At 39.7% G+C, this 18,563-nt stretch overlaps 1 protein-coding gene across 1 annotated transcript; it reads left to right on the forward strand.

Moving 5' to 3' along the window:
* The first annotated feature begins 300 nt into the window (after positions 1-300).
* Positions 301-16,147, forward strand: mmp20a (matrix metallopeptidase 20a (enamelysin)). Its single transcript, XM_041806254.1, has 10 exons — positions 301-417; positions 3,227-3,474; positions 3,561-3,709; positions 3,818-3,943; positions 9,161-9,322; positions 9,444-9,555; positions 9,636-9,778; positions 9,998-10,154; positions 15,699-15,802; positions 16,047-16,147. The coding sequence occupies exons 1-10, from the start codon at positions 301-303 to the stop codon at positions 16,145-16,147; spliced, it is 1,419 nt and encodes a 472-aa protein (XP_041662188.1).
* The last annotated feature ends 2,416 nt before the right edge of the window (positions 16,148-18,563 follow it).

Consider the following 18,563-nt stretch of genomic DNA (forward strand, 5'->3'; position numbering starts at 1 on the left):
ATTATGGGTGCAGGTTTCAACATGACATCAGAATGTAAAGAATCAACAATCAACTCTTTTGGCTCCTGCTTTCTATACTAAAAAGCACTGTACACATATATTTAACATTATAGGCGTCAAGCCCAGACATAGTATGTAGACGTGGGAGGTTTTTAACCACAAACCTCCAGAAAATTGGGGCACATAGACCCAGCTATAACTACAGGATTGTAGGCTTTTTGGGGCCATGTGACTGCTCTGTAACCACAAGAATACTCCCATATAAAATATGTGAAGTCTGGTGGAAATGTGCATTCAAAGATGGAGTTGTTCTGGCTGTGGATACCTGGTTTGGGCTCTCTGATGCTTGCAGGAATCTTGACTCTTCCCATCGATCAGGAGCAGTGGCTGAGACCTGAGGATGTGGAGCTGGCTGAGGTTTGTGGTTCATATACTTTATATTAGACATCACAAATTTACATCATAAAAGGGATTTTTTTGTGCAAAAGCATACTTCAACACTTTCAGACCTTTCAATGATTGGATTCTCTGCTTTATTTGAAAGTAATTTATGTGTATGTGCTCTTGTTTTATCATTAGCTTATAAAGCTACTGCATGATGTGGAGTCTGTCTTGTAAAAATATCTATCAACAGTGAACTGGTGTGTAGATGTTTCCACCTGAATCAAGTCTGACTTACTGACCACTTCATTAGGTACACCTGTTCAACTGCTTGTAAAAGCAAATATCTAAGAGCCAATCACATTTGGTAGTAACCAATACACTCAGACAAGTAGACATGGTCAAGAAGATTTGCCAAAGTTCAAACCAAGCAACAGAAAAGGGAAGGAAGGTCTAGCTGAGTATTTAAACTTTTGATCTACTGGGATTTTCACCCACAAGCACAACCATGGAGAATGGTTAGAAAAGGGGAAAATATTCTGGCAGTAGCAGTTCTCCGAGACCAAGGGAGAATGGGTGACTGGTTCAAGCTGATAGAAAGGCAACAACAACTCAAATAAGCACTCATAAGAACCAGGGTATGTAGAAGTGCTGCTTGGTCTGACGAGTCTGGATTTAAATGGCCAGACAGCCAACATCCATGGCATGTTCAAAGTCACTTAAATAACCTTGCTCTCCCATCTTAATGCTTTTATTCTTTAGCAGATCTTCTTGACCACGTCTACATGCCTAAATGCACTGATCACAGCCATGTGATTGGCTGATTAGATTTTTGCATTAATGAGCTTAATGTAACTTCCTAATTATCTAACAATCCTTAAAAGCTTTGTTTTATTTCTAGCCCATTTTTATGATAATCAATTTGTACGTTCATTGTGATTTTGATCAATGGGGGCTTATTTTAAATTTTTTCAGGATTCATGTCACCAGGTTTTATGGTTTCATGAACAGCACCCATGATGTCACAAAAATTCAGCTCAGCATTAGTTCATGCAGGACAGGGTAGTCATACACCCAGCTGTGATCAGCTGATGGCCAACTGATCCCAATTATCACTTCCCATCTCTGACAGCCAATCACAGCTCCTCTCAACACAGCTGTGTTTAATTATGACAAACTTCTCACTAATCGCTGCTTTAATTAAGGCTGATACACCAAACTGCTGCTGCTGCTGTTGGCAATGCTTAACCTTCTCCACCCCAGCCTCCTCTTTTATAGCATAAAGCTTTTTGCACCCTTGTGTTACCATGGATTAACTGCTTTTGAACCGATTTTATTGTATTCAGTATGCATTCTCATGAATGTATCTATCCATATGGGGTTATCTAGGCAAAGTCATAGTATGCTGCTTGACTGACCCAGGGAGCATCTTCTGAGAACCTTCCCAGTCAAGTAAAACTGATCATCCATTTTGCAATAAAATGGTGAAATGTATGACAAGTGTCTTCCTGACTGGACTCATGTAATTGCTCGTCTCAGCAAGAAAGTCTGGCTGCAGACCACTGTTGTCAGACACCACCACTCTGGACAGAACTATGCAAAAGACTTTCAGAATAAAATTGGATTAAACTTTGGTAATTGCTGTGGTCAGTGTTAGGGTATGGATTGATATTCATGTTGAAAATCTGACCTGCAAACCTAATTATAGAATTTTTAATGAAGCCAACTAAACTGTCAGTTTACAGAAAATAAAAGCTCGCCCTCCATGAAAAACTGTAACACAGCTAAGGTAGCTCAGGTTAAAGCTAACAAAGTTATGTTAGCTAGGTTAGCTTATGTTGCCTGACGCCAAACACTATAGGCTGCAGTAATACAGGCTTGAACAATTACAAATGTCAGTTGACTGACCTAGGGAAATATGTTGTACTGGCAAATTCTCTCACTTCCATCCTAAAGAATCCCACAGTAGTGGTCTGCAAAACAGGTGCCTGAGAGCTATGGTCTGCAGCCAGACCCCTCTTGGTCTCAGTTGCCACCTACATGTTTTAGCAAGTTTATTTTTTCTATTTTTTTTCTAAATTAAAGAAAGTTATTATTTAATTAAATGCATTAACAGATGAAAAGACAAATCCAAATCCTCCTTCCACAGAACTCCATCAGATAAAATAAAACCAAGCAAATAAAACTGACTCTGTGCAGTTCTTTAGGTTAATAAAGTCAACAACACCAGACACAATTCTTCCCAGATGCCATCTATGGAAGGTTTTCCAGAAAGATGTGTGAAACAAATCCATCTGGCGTGTCAGGTTAACAATTCTGTATTTTTCTCAAGATTTCTACCAATTCATCTGCATTTTGAGGGAAAATAAATCTGGTTTACCCAAGACAACAAATAAATTCTTAGAGAAATGATCAAACTTCCATGCTATCTCGGGAAAATGGAGTAAAATAAGATGTATGCATGCAAATCCTTCTGTAATGATGCGCTTTCTAAAGTTTTTTTTTTGGTCCAGTCTCTTCGTTCAGTATTTTTTTTAACAAAATATTTTTTGAGTGTTCTTTTGTCTTCATGGTGTAATGGCAGTCAAGAATGCTGATTAACCAGTGATGACCGATTAACCAACAAGTTAAATTAATTAAGAATTTAAAAAATTTTGATTGCCTGACCATTTGAGAACCACTGCTCTAAGTCATCTTCATCAGGATCTAAAACATCAACTTTCATTTCTTCAACCATAAAAGAAACCATATTTCTTACAATTATTTCCAAGAGAGTTGAAGCAGAATATAAAGATACAGTTCCTAGATTTTATGACATAAATAAGCAGACTTCTTTTACCTGCAGAGCTACCTCAGCATGTTTTACAACCTGAACCGTGGAGACAGAGCAACGAGAAGGCGGATCAGGTCCACGTCAGCTGTGGAGGAGAAGATCAGAGAGATGCAAAACTTCTTTGGTCTAAGAGAGACGGGTCATCTGGACCGTGACACCCTGGATGTGATGAAAGAGCCGAGGTGTGGCGTTTCAGATGTTGAAAACTTTAGTTTTTACCCGGGGAGGCCAAAATGGAAGAACCACACCATCACATACAGGTGAGATTTTAAGATAATACTTTAACTCAAATACATGATTTTGTTGTGGACTTTTAACTCTGATTTTGTGTCCATCTGGCATGCAGGATTGAAAAATACACTTCAGATATGAAGAGAGAGGATGTGGAAAAGTCCTTTAGCTCAGCCCTGAAGATGTGGAGCGATGAAGCCCCACTGAGGTTCATCAGAGTCCACCATGGCAAAGCTGATATTGTCCTCTCCTTTGCCCGTGGATGTAAATCTGAAATCCACCTCTGAAGCATGATGACAAGATACCTCAGAAGGTATACAAAGATAAAGGAATTACACTGAAAGTTCTGTCTCGTTCATGCTTCCTCTGCAGTTCATGGGGATTTCTTTCCCTTCGATGGACCTCGTGGCGTGCTGGCTCATGCTTTCCAGCCTGGAGAGGGGATGGGAGGAGACGTGCACTTTGACGAGGATGAAACCTGGACAGTAGGGAAGAAAGGTTTGTCTGAAAGAAAACTTTGAGCCAGTGATACTCAACATGTGGCTCCTGAGCCACATGTGGTTCTTTTGTGATGATTTGTGGTTCTTTTATGTCTCTATTTGAAATATTATTCCGTCAGAAAACCTTAGAAAAGGGAAACTTTGACCTCAGAAATTATACATTACAAGTAACATTAATCAGTTTGTTTCCCACTCTTATACAGTCAGCTTAAACTGTCAAACTTTATATTTTTGTTTGTATATTTCCATTGCTCTTATTTGCAATTTTCCGCCTTTTTTGCCACTTTCAATCTATTTTACAGCTTTTTAAGCCCATGTTTTCCACTTCTTTTGCCCCTTTTCACCAGTTTCTTTTTTGTCCTGCTTTTTTGCTATTTTCATTTTTCCCATGTTTTTGCCATGTTTTGCCCCTTCTCACCCATGTAAGCTGTCTTTTTCCATTGAATGCCACTTTTTCCCAGATTTTGCCACTTTTGTCTCTTTTCACTCATTTTTGCCTTATTTTTACAGACCCTTTAAGCCACCTGTAACTCATTTTTAATCAATTTTGCCCCTTTTTCTACCCATTTTTGCAAATTTTTTACTTTTTGATGAATTTTTGTTATCAATTTTTGCAATTTTTCACCAGTTTTTTCCTCGCATAGCTTGCTTTTTGCTATCTTCAATTTTTTTCCCCCTTTTTGCCATTTTATGCCCCTTCTTGCATATTAAAGTTGCCTTTTGCCATTGAATGCCGCTTTTGCACATTTTTGTTACTTATTTTTGCCACATTTTAGGGGAGAGTGGGGTGAGTTGTGCCAGTTTTTACTCAAAGTAACTTTAAAGTGAGGCCATGACAGTAATGCCTCCATCTAAAGTATGTACATATATTTCAGGATGTGGTGCATCCATGGGAACAATAACTTTGGATCTGAAATAAACTGTTTAAGAAATATAGCTTTCAGAAAAAAAAAAAAAAGGTCTCATGGCACAACTTGCCCCCGGTGCGGGGTAAGTTGTGCCAGTGATTATTGAAAATAATTAAAGTAAAACAGAACATTTTAATCTCATAAACTGTAACGCTGTATAAAAGCAAGACAAAGTCAATACAAAATTACTCATTTAAGGTTTATTTAGATATCATCACCCTATTAAACTAATGGCATAAGTCATACTTTCTAGTTTTTGGGAAAACACAAAAAACTTAAATACACAATATATGATATTTGTGAATCATTTCAAGCAACAAGGCTTTGGCAATAGATGCCTGTTGACATACATAGGATGCCGTCTGTCAATTATATAACATACGAATAAAGTGATTTAGGCCAGTTTCTGAATATCTCATTGTGACTTAGGCCACTTAAAAACTGAATAAAACTGCTCTTTAATAACAGTGCAAACTCAAAACTGAAATCAGTGTTAGCTAAATTAAACAAATGGCAGGTAAATCAAACACTGATGAGGTATTCCTGTCTCCTCACTTCTCCAGCTGTTCTTGGCCCTTCTTTGCTGGGTTCTAGGTGTGTAGGTCTCCATGTGTGGTTGTGTGAATTTGTTAGGGTTGGTGTGTCGGTGTGTCTCTGGGTGTGTGGGTCTGCATGTGTGGGTCTGGATTTGTAGGTGTGCCACTGGCACAGCTTAACCCAGGCCCTTTGGCACAAATCACCCCAGCCCCACCATTTTGACAAACCAGCATGATCCAGCAGTTTAGAGCTAATATCATGCTAACTGTATAGACTCATTGTGTAGCCTAATAAAGCACTAAAACATGTGTGAAATGTTTTCAAACTTGTCTATAATTGTTCAGACACAACAATCAAAAATCTGTGATCATAGAAATTTTATTTTGAAAGGCAAAAAACAGTTTTTTGAGCTAAAGTGTGCTTATCTCTCATGCCATGTGTCTCTCTTTTATGCCAGATGAGTAAAATGTATGGCTCTTCAAAAATATGTGGTCACATGACCAATTTCTTCTATGGTTTTCTATAAACAAAGGATGGCACTACTTCCCCATTGGCACAAATCACCCCACTCTCCCCTACTATATTTTGACCATTTTTTCCACCTGTAACTTCATTTTTAATCAATTTTTGCCCCTTTATTGTTGGGTTGACTGCTTTGAGCTGAGTGTCATGAACAGGCCAGTCTTGAAAAGGGAGGAGTCTCCTACATTAAAGGGCATTTACCAACAATATCTTAATTTAAAGTGATATTACGACTGCAGGACACTCTCTTTCAGTGTCATGGAGACTAACAGCTTTGTCACTGTTCCTAAAAGGTGTTTACACTGAAGGTCACACCTCGAACCACACCTGATGGACAAAATTCCTGTGGTCTCTGTGCAAACTGTGTGTAAGTTCAGTCTTAAGGTATAGTGTGAAGTCAACACTAAACCCCACATGACACTAGTGACGTTGCACCCTAAGTTGGTTCAGTTTGGTTGCACCACACAGGCGAAGGTTCATCATGATTAGTCTGGAGTAACAAAAATATTGTAACGTCCCGGCAGGACAGGAGCTTAAAGGATGGGGAGGAGTTTGCGAATCTTGCATTTTAAACAACTGCAATAACAATCACTGTCTCTGTGGCTGTGACCATGCCAAAACAATCAAACTATAACTGCTAGCTCTTGTGCTCTCCTTCGCTTCACAGTCCTCTCACTCCCACACCTACAGTCCACCTAGGCCTCAGTCACCATTCCCCTCAGACCAGGGGAAAATAACACCAGTTAAAGACCCTGTAAAGTAAAAATAAATCTTTATTTAGGTTTGATGTGTGACAGGTCACTGTCAAAATTTATAAAATGAAGCTTCAAAATCATGAAAAATGAGGCAGTAAAATCTGCTCCAGGGTGGTGTGGGTGTGTCTGTTGAATGAGATGAAGCCACGTCCACTCAGGAGAAATATGATCCTCTCAGATTAAAAAAATGTTATAATCTGAATGTTGACCTTATGATCAGAGTGCAGCTACCTGAGAAGACACTGGCTATAAAAAGCATTCAAACCCTTGGATGTTTTACCTTTTTACTGATGTTATAAATCAGCCAATATAATTTTGCTTTTTTAACCAAAAAGTGACAAAAGAAAGAAATGGCATCTAAACAAAATGTAATGCTAAATAAATCACTGCTTAATTATTCACCACCTTCAAGTCAGTATTTAGTAGACACACCTTTGGCTGCAATCACAGCACTGACTGTGTGGTTAAGTCTAAAGCGGGCTTGCACAACTGGACACTGCAATTTTACTCCATTCTTCTTTGCAAAACTGCTCAAGCTCTGTCAGCTTGCACAGGGACCAGGCATGAACAGCCCTTTGTAAGTCAGGCCACAAATTCTCTGTTGGTTTGAGACCTGGTTTTTGACCTGGCCACTCCCTAACATTCACCACGTTGACTTTAACCTCCTAAGACCCTGCACGTACATATGAGGACATTACATTTGGCTTTCCTATAACATTTCTGCTGTTAGATTTGTTGAGATAGATGTCCAGAAATTCCATTCAAGTTCAAGTATTGTGCTTCAACTGTGGGAGAGTCTGCTTTGAAATGTTCAAGTATTTTCATGAAATTTGGTAACCTGACAAACCAGATAGACTGTTCCATAGATCTACTGCATGGATATATTTCACAGTCATCTGTGACAGCTCCCATAAAAAGAGTTTGGGAAGGGCAGCACTTTTCAAAAACTTGCAAACTTGCAGAGCAACAAGACAAAACGAGGTTGTGCTCATGTGCTTCTCAGGCTAAAACATGCTTTCCCGTCATGCAAAGCTTCCAGTGTTGCTCTTTGTCCTTGTTTTGATAATGAAATGTTGTCCAGTTCTGACAAAACTGCCACTGTGGCTAAGTCCAAGCTAATCACTCCACTAGCAGCCATTGTGTACAACCATTCACAGTACAACTAACCACAACCCCATAACGATCACAAACTCATGCTGACGTAGGTCAGCAGAAGAGCAGAGCATCATTTTGATCATGAAAGCTTTAAGTGTTTTTACTCTTTATTTCATTCAGAAATGTGGTCCAGTTGGGATAAAACAGCCATTATGTTGTTGAAGCTTTGCAACTGGCTAGTACAACTAAACCCACCCATAACTACTGCCTGGTCCTCTGTTTGGTCTGAACAGTATGCTGTTCTGCCCAAACGGTGTAGACTGGAGCTTTTCAAGATGAATTTACCTGATGACAGTCTAGCCAATCCATCTGCTTTGCAAGGTTAGAAAATGGGGCATTGTTGGCATTGGAAAGTTTGGGAGAAATTTACTTTTAGTATTGTCTCACTTTTACATTTTTATGTGAATTTAGACCAGTGGTTCCCAAAGTGGGCAGTCCTTTGAAATTATCGAGGATGTCAGTGGATATGTTTTGATGTGGGAGAAATTTTATCAGAATGTTTCAGCTTTATGATGTAGTTTAACTGAAGCATCTGGGAAGTATTTGAAGAAATTTTGGGCTGCTTTATATAGGATAATTAAAAAAAACATGTTTAAGAATTTCACATAAGTTTTAGGTAATTCCTCTGAAATTACAGGGAATTTCAGAGAATTTTGTTCATGTATGCCTGGCCCTAACAAGTCCTTGTAGTCCATCATCAAAATGACTCCTCCATCCCTCTCTCATTGACTGACACCATTTCTGACTGACTGAAGACCCCAACAACTGACCGACACTTGGCCAAAACAGATGCTCTAAAACTGATCCAGTGCTGTATTTTCTACAGAAACAGAGCCTTCAGGAGATTTGTGGGTATCATTTTTGATAAACTAAACTAAATCCTGTTCATAGTCAAAGCTGAGTTTTAAAACTTATCAGGTCCTACTTATCCCAAATAAGTGGAACTAAACTAAAAATGCATTAAATACCAAAGCTTGGGTCTCAGGAGGTCAAACCCTTTCTGTGTAGCTTCTCCCATGCCGTAGTTCTTTTGCAGACTGAATAACATTCCCCTCTAAGGATTTTCTTATATTTTGCCCATTTATTTAACCCTCTACCTTAACAAGCCTTGCAGGGCTGGCTGCTGAGAAGCATCCCCACAGCATGATGCTGCCACCACCATGCTTCACAGTTTCGGATGTTTGATGTGCAGTGGCGTTTGCCAAACAAAGCATCTTGTCTGATGACCAAAAACCCCATTTTGATCTCAGAAGAACCAACCCGGAGGTTTTAAGCCTGGTTTAAAGTGAAATTCCTGGTCAGATTTACCCACAGTTGTTGTCTGTTCATATATTTCAGGTTACAGTCTGTTTGCGGTCGCAGCTCATGAGCTGGGACACTCACTGGGTTTGACTCACTCTCGAGACCCCTCGGCCATCATGTACCCCAACTACAGATCTAAAAGTAATACACAGTACTCGCTGTCCAAAGATGATGTGCTTGGGATCCAAACACTGTACGGTGAGGAGCCATTAAAGATTTGGAATAATTATCTGAACAAAACAGAAATAAAAGATTCTAAGTGGGTTGTGTGCCAAAATAATTATACCATCATTAATACATTTTTTCCTGTGAATCGTAGGAAAACCCACAAGAAAAGAAGAAACCAGTTCAGCCCCCAAAAAGTGCGACCCCGGCTTTTCTTTCGATGCAGCCATTATGATTTCAGACGAGATTGTTTTCTTTAAAAACAGGTTTGTGATTTCACTGGTGATTCTATGAGTCGTTTACTGTGTTTGGGATGCTGCTGAGTCTTGTTACTGCTCCGCTGCAGGTACATGTGGATGAGAACAACAAAGTCGACTTATTGGAATCGCCTGAGAGAGAGCCCCAGCAGCGTGTATTTACCCAGCATCAGCTCTCATGTTGATGCTGCTTACGACATCCCTGCCAAAGGCGTGGCGTACATATTCACTGGTAGAGTAATGAGCAGTCTGCAAAGCATCACTTAGACTTTGTCAGCATGACAAGGCTGGATTTCCAGTCCAGGAGCACAACATTGCACCCAAATTACAGCCTTGTGAAACATAAGTGTTGCAGTTCATGCAAGAGGCTTAATGAGATAGGCTGTTCTTGTGGTTTGTTGCCTTTTTTCATGGAGTCCCAGAATGCAGTGACACGGCTGTGTTTTTCCAGGTCCTAAGTACTGGGTGGTTCAACAGCTTAAGATGAAAAGTCAAGCCGGCTCCATCCAAGAATACGGCTTCTCCTCCAGAGTCCAGCAGGTCGACGCTGCAGTGCACATCGCTGAAAATGGAAAGACAGTCTTCTTCATAGGAGAGGTTTATTACAGGTAACTATTATTACTGTGACATAAACATCCTGCTTCTTAAGCTTAAATTATACCTCTGTGCCCTAGCATAATGGTTCTCAACCAGTATGGCCACCACCACTTTAATGAGAAACAATAACCCAAATTTATCAAATATTTTTCAAAAAATCAAGTTTATTTAATGAAAAATGTTGCATTTTGTATTTGGGATATGCTAAATATGCTTAAAAAGGCTTTTTTTACAGAACATATGAGAAGACATGTAAGCATACATTATATTTCACTCCTTTTGTGTGTGATCATGAGGTAAGTCAAGACCACTGTTGGGTGTAATGCAATACAAATTGTGTTACTGCAAGGCCGCGCATAAGGAGGGATAAAAGGGGGAGCTTTCTGGTGCCCAGCTAAATATGGGTCCATGGAGGTCAGGAAAATCATACTCCAAATCATGGAAGCTGTGAAAATGTGATATGTGATTTATTTTTTTTACCTGAATAATAACCACCTTCATCAAAGTAACAAATAATTCATTAACTTATTAATGCTGTAGTACTCCAACATGTAAACCCCTTCTCTTAGAACAGAATAACAATGCGTTAAAGGTGGCAAAATTGTGTTTAACCCTCAGAACTCACAGCTGTTTTTTTCACCGTCTGGATTTTTTGTCTTTAAAAGCTTATAAAACATCAACCCTGCTGTGCACAGTCAAGCTCTATACATCCTTTTTATCAGGACAACCTGGGCTTTAAGAATATATCTACTACAGTAATGTCACTTGAATGTTAAAAACAAGTTACAGGACTGTAAAGGCAAAAGAAAAAACAAATCAGAATTTGAAACTCAAAGATTTTTAGTGATAGCACACGGTGAATAATAGTGACTAAGCCTTTTCTTTACACAGATTTGTTCTCCCATCTTTTGGGGACAAACGGGTGAAAAAAAAAATCTGTGACTAACGGTTCTCAGAATATCTACATATACACAATAAAGGTCCATGCACTTTTTTTTGCAGTTAGATGGATTAATGACTTATGGTTCAAAAGTTACCAAGCAGTTTACAAAGGGGTTTGTCTGTGGCATAGATCCATGTCACGTGAGCTCCAAGTGTTAAAGTGGCACAAATGGTTAAAAAGTGTCAAAAATGGGTTAACAGAAGCAAAATAAATAGTGGAAAAACTGCTTACAAATGCAAAAATGGGCAGAAAAAAAGGTGAAAAGGGCTTACAAATAAAAAAAAAGTGTAAGAAAGAGTGAAATGAAGTTAAAGTATGCAAGAATTGGCATGAAAAGCAAAATTGGAAGAGGCAAAATGGGTTTAAAATGGCAGTGAAATGGTCCAAAGGAGTGAAGAAGTGGCTAAACATAACTAGAACAAGAAGTAAGGAAATTTGTGTTTGGTGCATTATTTCTTTGTTGTAAATTTTATACCATTGGAAAGCCTGTTTATTACCCTTTTAAATGATCCCACATTTGTAAGGATCATGCATTTGTGGGATGAGCAGCAGAGCTGAGTATGTGGGTTGCGCCCATGAAAAATGTGCCAGATCTTCTCTGCCAATGCCAAACAGCTGATTCTGCCACTGACTCTTGTTTGGTGTTTGGTGGATTGGATTATTGAAGTTTGAAGAAACAGGACATATTGACAATTTACAATTTATTCATTTAACAAACAGGAGCCTCAGTAGCGTGTGGAAGAACCATACACAGCCACAACAGCCTGGCTCCTCCTCCTCATGCTGGTCACCAGCCTGGTCACTGCTGTGGGATGGTATCCCATTCTTCAACCAGCATTTGTTGCAAGTCAGCCAACGTGGTTGTGTTGGTCACTCTGGCACGAACAGCACACCCAAGCTGATCCCACAAGTGTTCAGTGGGGTTAAGGTCAGGACTGCTGGCAGGTCATTTCATCCTCTCCACTCCCAGATTCTGGAAGTAGTCTCTGATAAACCCTGATCTGTGGGGGTGAGTGTTGTCATCTTGGAGGATAGAGTTCTTGCTGACAGGGTGAGAAAACGGTATTTTTGGGGTCTTCTTAGGACGCCCACTTCACGGCCTGTCTCTGGCATTCCCTGTTATATGGAACTTGGCCTTCAGTTTGGAGATGGTACTAGGGTTTACTCCAAACAATGCAGCAACTTGGTTTTGCAGACCAGCTTGAAGTTGCCCAACTGACAGGCCCTGTCCAGATCAGTCAAACGTGGCATGCCGATTCTTGAAGCAGACATCTACGGACCACTGTAGCAGGGCCCACGCTCACAGGTGCTGCCAATCAGGCAATCAGGCACCTGATTGGCAGCACCTGGGGGTACCAGAATCTCATAAGAAGAGTCAATAGCAACAGCAGAATAAGCTGTTTGGCATTGGCAGAGAAGGTCTGGCACATTTTTCATGGGCACAACCCACATACTCAGCTCTGCTGCTCATCCCACAAATGCATGTTCCTTACAAATGTGGCATCATTTAAAAGGGTAATAAACAGGCTTTCCAACAGTATAAGATTTATTACCAAGAAGCATTGTTACAACAAAGAAATAATGCACCAAAAACAAATTTCCTTACTTTTTGTTTAAAGTTTACGTAGAAATGAACAAAAATGTGTTCACAGGGGCAAAAATTGATCAAAAGTGAAAAAAAAAACAGCAGAAAAAGTGGTAAAAAAAAAAAAAAGTAAATTGGGCAAATTGTGTATTAAGTGAGTAAACTGATCAAAAGTGGCAAAAATTTGTCTGGAAAACGTGTTTAAAAGAGGTTAAAAAGTGTCACATATAAATATCTTCAAAAACAGCCCACCAATAGCTTGACACACTTTTCAGGTCCAAAAAAAAAGGAACTGTTGGCCAGGATGCTAAAACCAAGAAACTGATCCAACACTTATTTATATCAGTAAATCACAACCAGGGAGGGTCCATTTTCTGGGTTTGTCAGGGCCAACTGGGGGCAGGCCTGCGCTTCTGTAGTGACATTACATCTATCTGTAACAGCAGTGTAATGCTTTACTGTTGCAAATGTAGTAATCATATTAGTGTTATTATAAAATAATAAGCTCATGACTGCCGTTACTGTAACTCCTCCAACTGTGTGTAAAATGGGAGCACAGAGAAAACAAATCAAGAGCCCCTTTTGATGCGTGCTGATTCAGCACTCGCTGATTCAGGTGACTGACACATCAGCTGGAGTCCACGGAGGAAGAAGAGGAAAGTGACGAAGTACAAATAAGGTCGTCTTTTGATGCGTGGAGATATGAATACTACTTTGCATTTGTTGGACAAAAGTAAAAGAATGTGATGGCGAAGAGTTAACTTTGCTCAGGTCAGAAACAACTCTCTGTCTGCCGGGAACTCTGCATCTGAACTTTCCAAAAACCTGCAAAGACAGCACACTAACACAAAGCTGGTAACGTTTATAAAGACCCCTGAACCAGAGTGAAGCTCAAAATAACGGCATGATACTGAGACATACCAAGCAACCAAGTGTTGATTTTCAACAGCTACAGGTAATCACAAAAGCTTGGATAAATATGTCTGTGGCAGCAGATAGGAGGGTTCCTGCAGATCCTTGAAAAGTCTTTAAAGGACCTGTAAAGTAAAATCCCAACTTTCTGTCTTAACACACTAGATATGTTGAGATGTTTGCTATAAACATGTGAAAACACTGAGATCTACATGTGACTGAATTTTGGACTGAGACCTAAAGTTTTTTACCTCTTTCCTGGCTGGGTTTAATGTGGGCGGGGCCAATATGTGGGCTGGTGATGTCACGAGCCCGCAGTGGGGAATGACCCCGCTTCTCTAACACAACAATATAAAATCACAGAGCAGTTCATCTCAGTCCAGTCTGTTGTTAGCTGATGTCACTGCCTTTATTGAAAGTTATCAGAGTTAAATGCTGTTTTGTGTTCATAGTGAGGTAAATTTGCCAAATCAATCAGCTACAGTGGTCTATGAATCATTTAAAGCATCACAACAGATTTGAGCCAGAAACTGAATTTTGTCTCTTCTTCTAAGGTCAACGTAAGGTCAAGGGGTGAGTTAATGGCGTGAGTGCTTTCCTCCATTCAGATTGTAACATTTTTTTAATTAAAAGGATCCTACTTCTCCTGAGTGGGCGTGGCCTCATCTCATTAAACAGACACACCCACACCATCCTGGAGCAGATTTTACTGCCTCATTTTTCATGATTTTGAAGCTTCATTTTATAAACTTAGAGATGTTTTATTTGGGCTCCACTGCCCAGGGGTTAACCCTGTTGCCTCACAGCAAGAAGGTCCTGGGTTGCTTCCAGCTCAGGGCTTTTCTGTGCAGAGTTTGCATGTTCTCCTCGTGCATGCGTGGGTTCTCTCCGGGTACTTCGGCTTCCTCCCACCACCAAAAACATGCTCGTTAGGTTAATTGTTGACTATAAATTTGCCCCTAGGTGGGAATGTGAGCATGCCTGGTTCTGTCTATATGTCAGCCCTGCAATTGACTGCTGACCAGTCTAGGGTGTACCCCGCCCAATGACAGCTGGGATAGGCTCCAGCCCCCGCGACCCCCAACATGATAAGCTGTATAGAAGATGGATGGATTTTTTTATTTGACTGAAATTTGACCTTGGGGATTCATAACACAGTGACCTGTCATAAAACAAATCTAAATACATATTTTCACTTTACAGCGTCTTTAACAGTCTTAAATTGCACATCTGAAATTTAAGGCCATAAAAAGTCTTAAAAAGTCAGATTTTTACCAGTGAGAGGTCTTTTTGAGTAAGACATGTCCTTATCCAATCTTTGTTTTTAGCCAATGTTTTACAATTTTAGTCATCTCCCCTCACAAATTGTTGCTTGAATAATCTCCATAATTCAGGGAATTCAGGGTTGGATGTTCTAAATTTCCATTAGGAGGATCCCAGACCCCTCTCTGCTTTTATCTGACTCACTGTGATTCAGTAAACTCTGTACTGATGTGAAATCCTAGTCCAGTGATCTAACATCAGGGCTAGACTGCCCACATTCTCGCAGCCCACTGTTATTTCAGCAGGCCTTTCCTGAAAACGTAGTGTTCTGGTTTTTAATAGCTAAACTGTTTAGAATCAGCTCAGCACCAAAAATGCATTATGAAAAATATCAGTATACAAACATGGACAAATTGTTGTTGGTGCTAACAGTTTTGTCCATGTATGTGTGTTTTTGACCCCCAAAAATACTGTCCAACACATCTGACATTTCATAAACAAGTCATTAGATTAGAAATAATAGTCTCATCCTTCGAGTCACAGCAGACAGCAGATGTCTGCAAAGTCTGAAGAAAATCCCTCAAAGTTTTCTTTAGATATTGCACTCAACACACATATGGATGTACTGAAAAATGTCACATCATTAACAGTTAAACCAACCCAGTAAATCAACAGGTGCTGAGTAATTATCTAAACAGTTCCTATTATGCACATTTCAAAGTCAATAAGTAGATAAATGTGTGTAACAGTAGTGGCTCTTTTATTAGAAGTTCACATTAACGTAAGAACAAATCCACCCTAAAATAAAGAACCCTCTGATTCAGATGTTTTATATCAATGATTTCACTTCAGGTTTGATGAGCGCAGGAGGATGATGGACCCTGGTTTTCCCAGACTAATCCGCACTGACTGGCCTGGACTCCCCAAAAGGATCGACGCTGCCTTCAAGTTACAGGGTAAAAATACAAGAAAACACTTGGTGGTTGACAATTCGAGCAGCAGGACACAGTAAGAATAAAGCCAAAAAGAAGTCATAACTTCTTGTTTTAGTCACATTGAGGAGCTACACAGGTTTATATTACTACCATGGACTCTATCACATAAGAAAAACACCATTTGATACACTTGTAGTTTTGTAATTATGGATTACTAGAGCAGAAATCTTCTTTTACCTCTTCTTGTTCTTTCTTCCTTTCACAGGCAGCATCTTCATCTTCAGTGGGACAAAGTCGTACCAGTATGACTTCAGGAAAAAACAGGTGGTTAATGTAATTTCAGCAAATTCCTGGCTAGGATGCTAAAACACTCATTATGATTACAGACAAGGTAAAGCCAAGCTTAAGTTATTCCTTGGTACAGGTACAGTGACACAGGGATTACAGTGTTAAAAAGTATATTTTATGTGTTTTTTTTTTACAGTGTTATAGATTTTATTCCTATTAAAACAAAATGTCACATTATTATGTGTTTGAGGATGTTGGTGTTAACATAACTCTATTACATCTTTGTAAATCTCCTACTCTCCCTCTAGACTGACCTCAATAAAAGGATTTTTTTCCTCACAATGCTTTGAGGATTTTGTGCCGCACACTTCTTTCTCCTCTGCTCTTCAAGAAATAAGTCAGCTATCAGAACACAGCTTGACTAACCCAGAGAGCATCTTTTGAGCAAAGCTGTCTCTGCCAGGTTAAACTGTACATCAGTTTTGCAATAAAATGTTGAAATGTATTCCAAGAGTGTTCCAAAAGGAATACTGAGTTGGTCACACATTTGCAGCTGTAACAGCCTCTACTCATCTTGGGAGGTGTTCTGTAAGATTTTGGAGTGTTTTAGTGGGAATTTGTTCATTCTGTAGAGCATCTATGAGGTCAAGCACTGATGTTGAGCGAGAAACCTGGCTTGCAATCTCTGTTCAAACTCAGTCCAAAGGTGCTCAGTGGGGTTGAGGACAGGACTCTGTACAGGTCAGTCAACACAGAACTCATCAAACCATGTCTTTATAGTCCTTGAGCTCCCGTCTGAACTGTTTGGGCCCGGTTAGAAAGTGACAGGACCAATCAGCATCAAGGGGCAGTACTTTCAGGTGTGGGGGAGCGGTGACATAAGCAAGCAGCAACTAGAGACAAGTGCAATTATGGCGGACGACATTAGCATTCTGTTGTTCTGATTGGCCCACAAAGATGTGACAGACAGAAGGTTCATCCAGTCACACTCTTAGTTTTTTTCAAAGGCTCTGCCCTTTCCCAAACGCCATCTATGGAAGGTTTTCCAGATGAATGTGTGAAACAAATCCGTCTGGCGTGCCAGTTTAGGACACAGTTATGTTGGAATAGAGAAGGGCCTTCCTCAAATTGTTGCCACTAAGTTGGAAGCAAAGCATCGGACAAACATTGTCCTGTGTTTCTGTACTTTACAGCTCTCCATCTGACGCTTGGCACTGGACTTGGTGATCTGAGGCTCTTCAGCTATGGACTCAACAGAGTTCATGATTATAATTCACCAAAAGTCTGGGATTTTACGTGGTCTTCTGCTTCATTGCTGTTATCTTAAATGCTTCTACTTTCTAGTGATATCCCTTATAATTGATTGTGGAATATCCAGCAGGGATGAAAATTCACAAACCGTATTATTGCAAAGGTGGCATGCGTCACAGTACCATGCTTGAAGTCACTGAGTTCTTCAGAGTGACCCAATGGCCACTATGTCCAGGTGCTTGATTTTAAAAAACCTGTGACAACAGGCCTGATTGAAACACCTGAATTCAACAGTTAACAGGTGTGGTCAGTTACTACAGTCCATCAGAAAATCAGTCAAGTCTTCCTTTATAGTTGAAACTCCTCTCAGTCATTGTGGACACTAGTACAATTAAAACATTAAACACCTATCACAGTTTTTTTTCCACAACCCTCTGAGTTTGGCCACAGGCTTCTAGTTGTCATCACATGAAATTAAGTTCATCTCTACTGTAATCTTATGAAAGCAACTACATCAAAGCCCTCAAGTGACCATTAGACGTTGCTCCAGAGTTATTCTAAAGACTCGTGTGTCTGCAGAGATAAACTCATGTGACACTAGTTATCTGTACAGAACATGATGCTTATGTTTACCAGGAAAACTGGACTACGGCCAAAGTACAGGAAAGGTTATGGAAGCACAGAAAGGTATTTCAGAAAAATAACCCAACGTTGATAAACGTCCACATTTTTTTGGACAATTTGTACAAAATTGAAGACGACACATTTGTTATTCGTAACCACTAGATGACACATCATTTTCTTTTGATAGTACAGTCCTAACAAACGTAACTGATGATTTTGGCTTCATGCACATGGATTTGACCAAATTTTCTCCTTTTGTTCAAATGTGGTAAGTTTCATTTGAACAATGCAACAAAAACCTTTAAAAAAACATTAAAAAAAAAGGAAACAAACATTTGATTAAATCAAAGACTCAGGAAAAAACATAGCAAACTCCTTTCCAAACATGTTATCGTTGCAGGTTAAATGACCTGATCACTGATCATTGATCATTGTCTCCCCTCACTGTGGGATCAGAGGGGCCACTGTTTACTCTCCTCTTCACCTTCGGTCACAGAGCCTCCTCTTCATTTAGTGAACTACACAAGAGGACACAACATACTTTCCTTCAGTCTTCATTAACAACAAATTACTACATTCTCAAACAGCTTAGCTCCTTTTATATAGGGAGGTTGGATGT

This window comes from Cheilinus undulatus, linkage group 2, assembly GCF_018320785.1.
Source record: "Cheilinus undulatus linkage group 2, ASM1832078v1, whole genome shotgun sequence".
In the NCBI taxonomy this organism is placed as follows: Eukaryota; Metazoa; Chordata; class Actinopteri; order Labriformes; family Labridae; genus Cheilinus; species Cheilinus undulatus.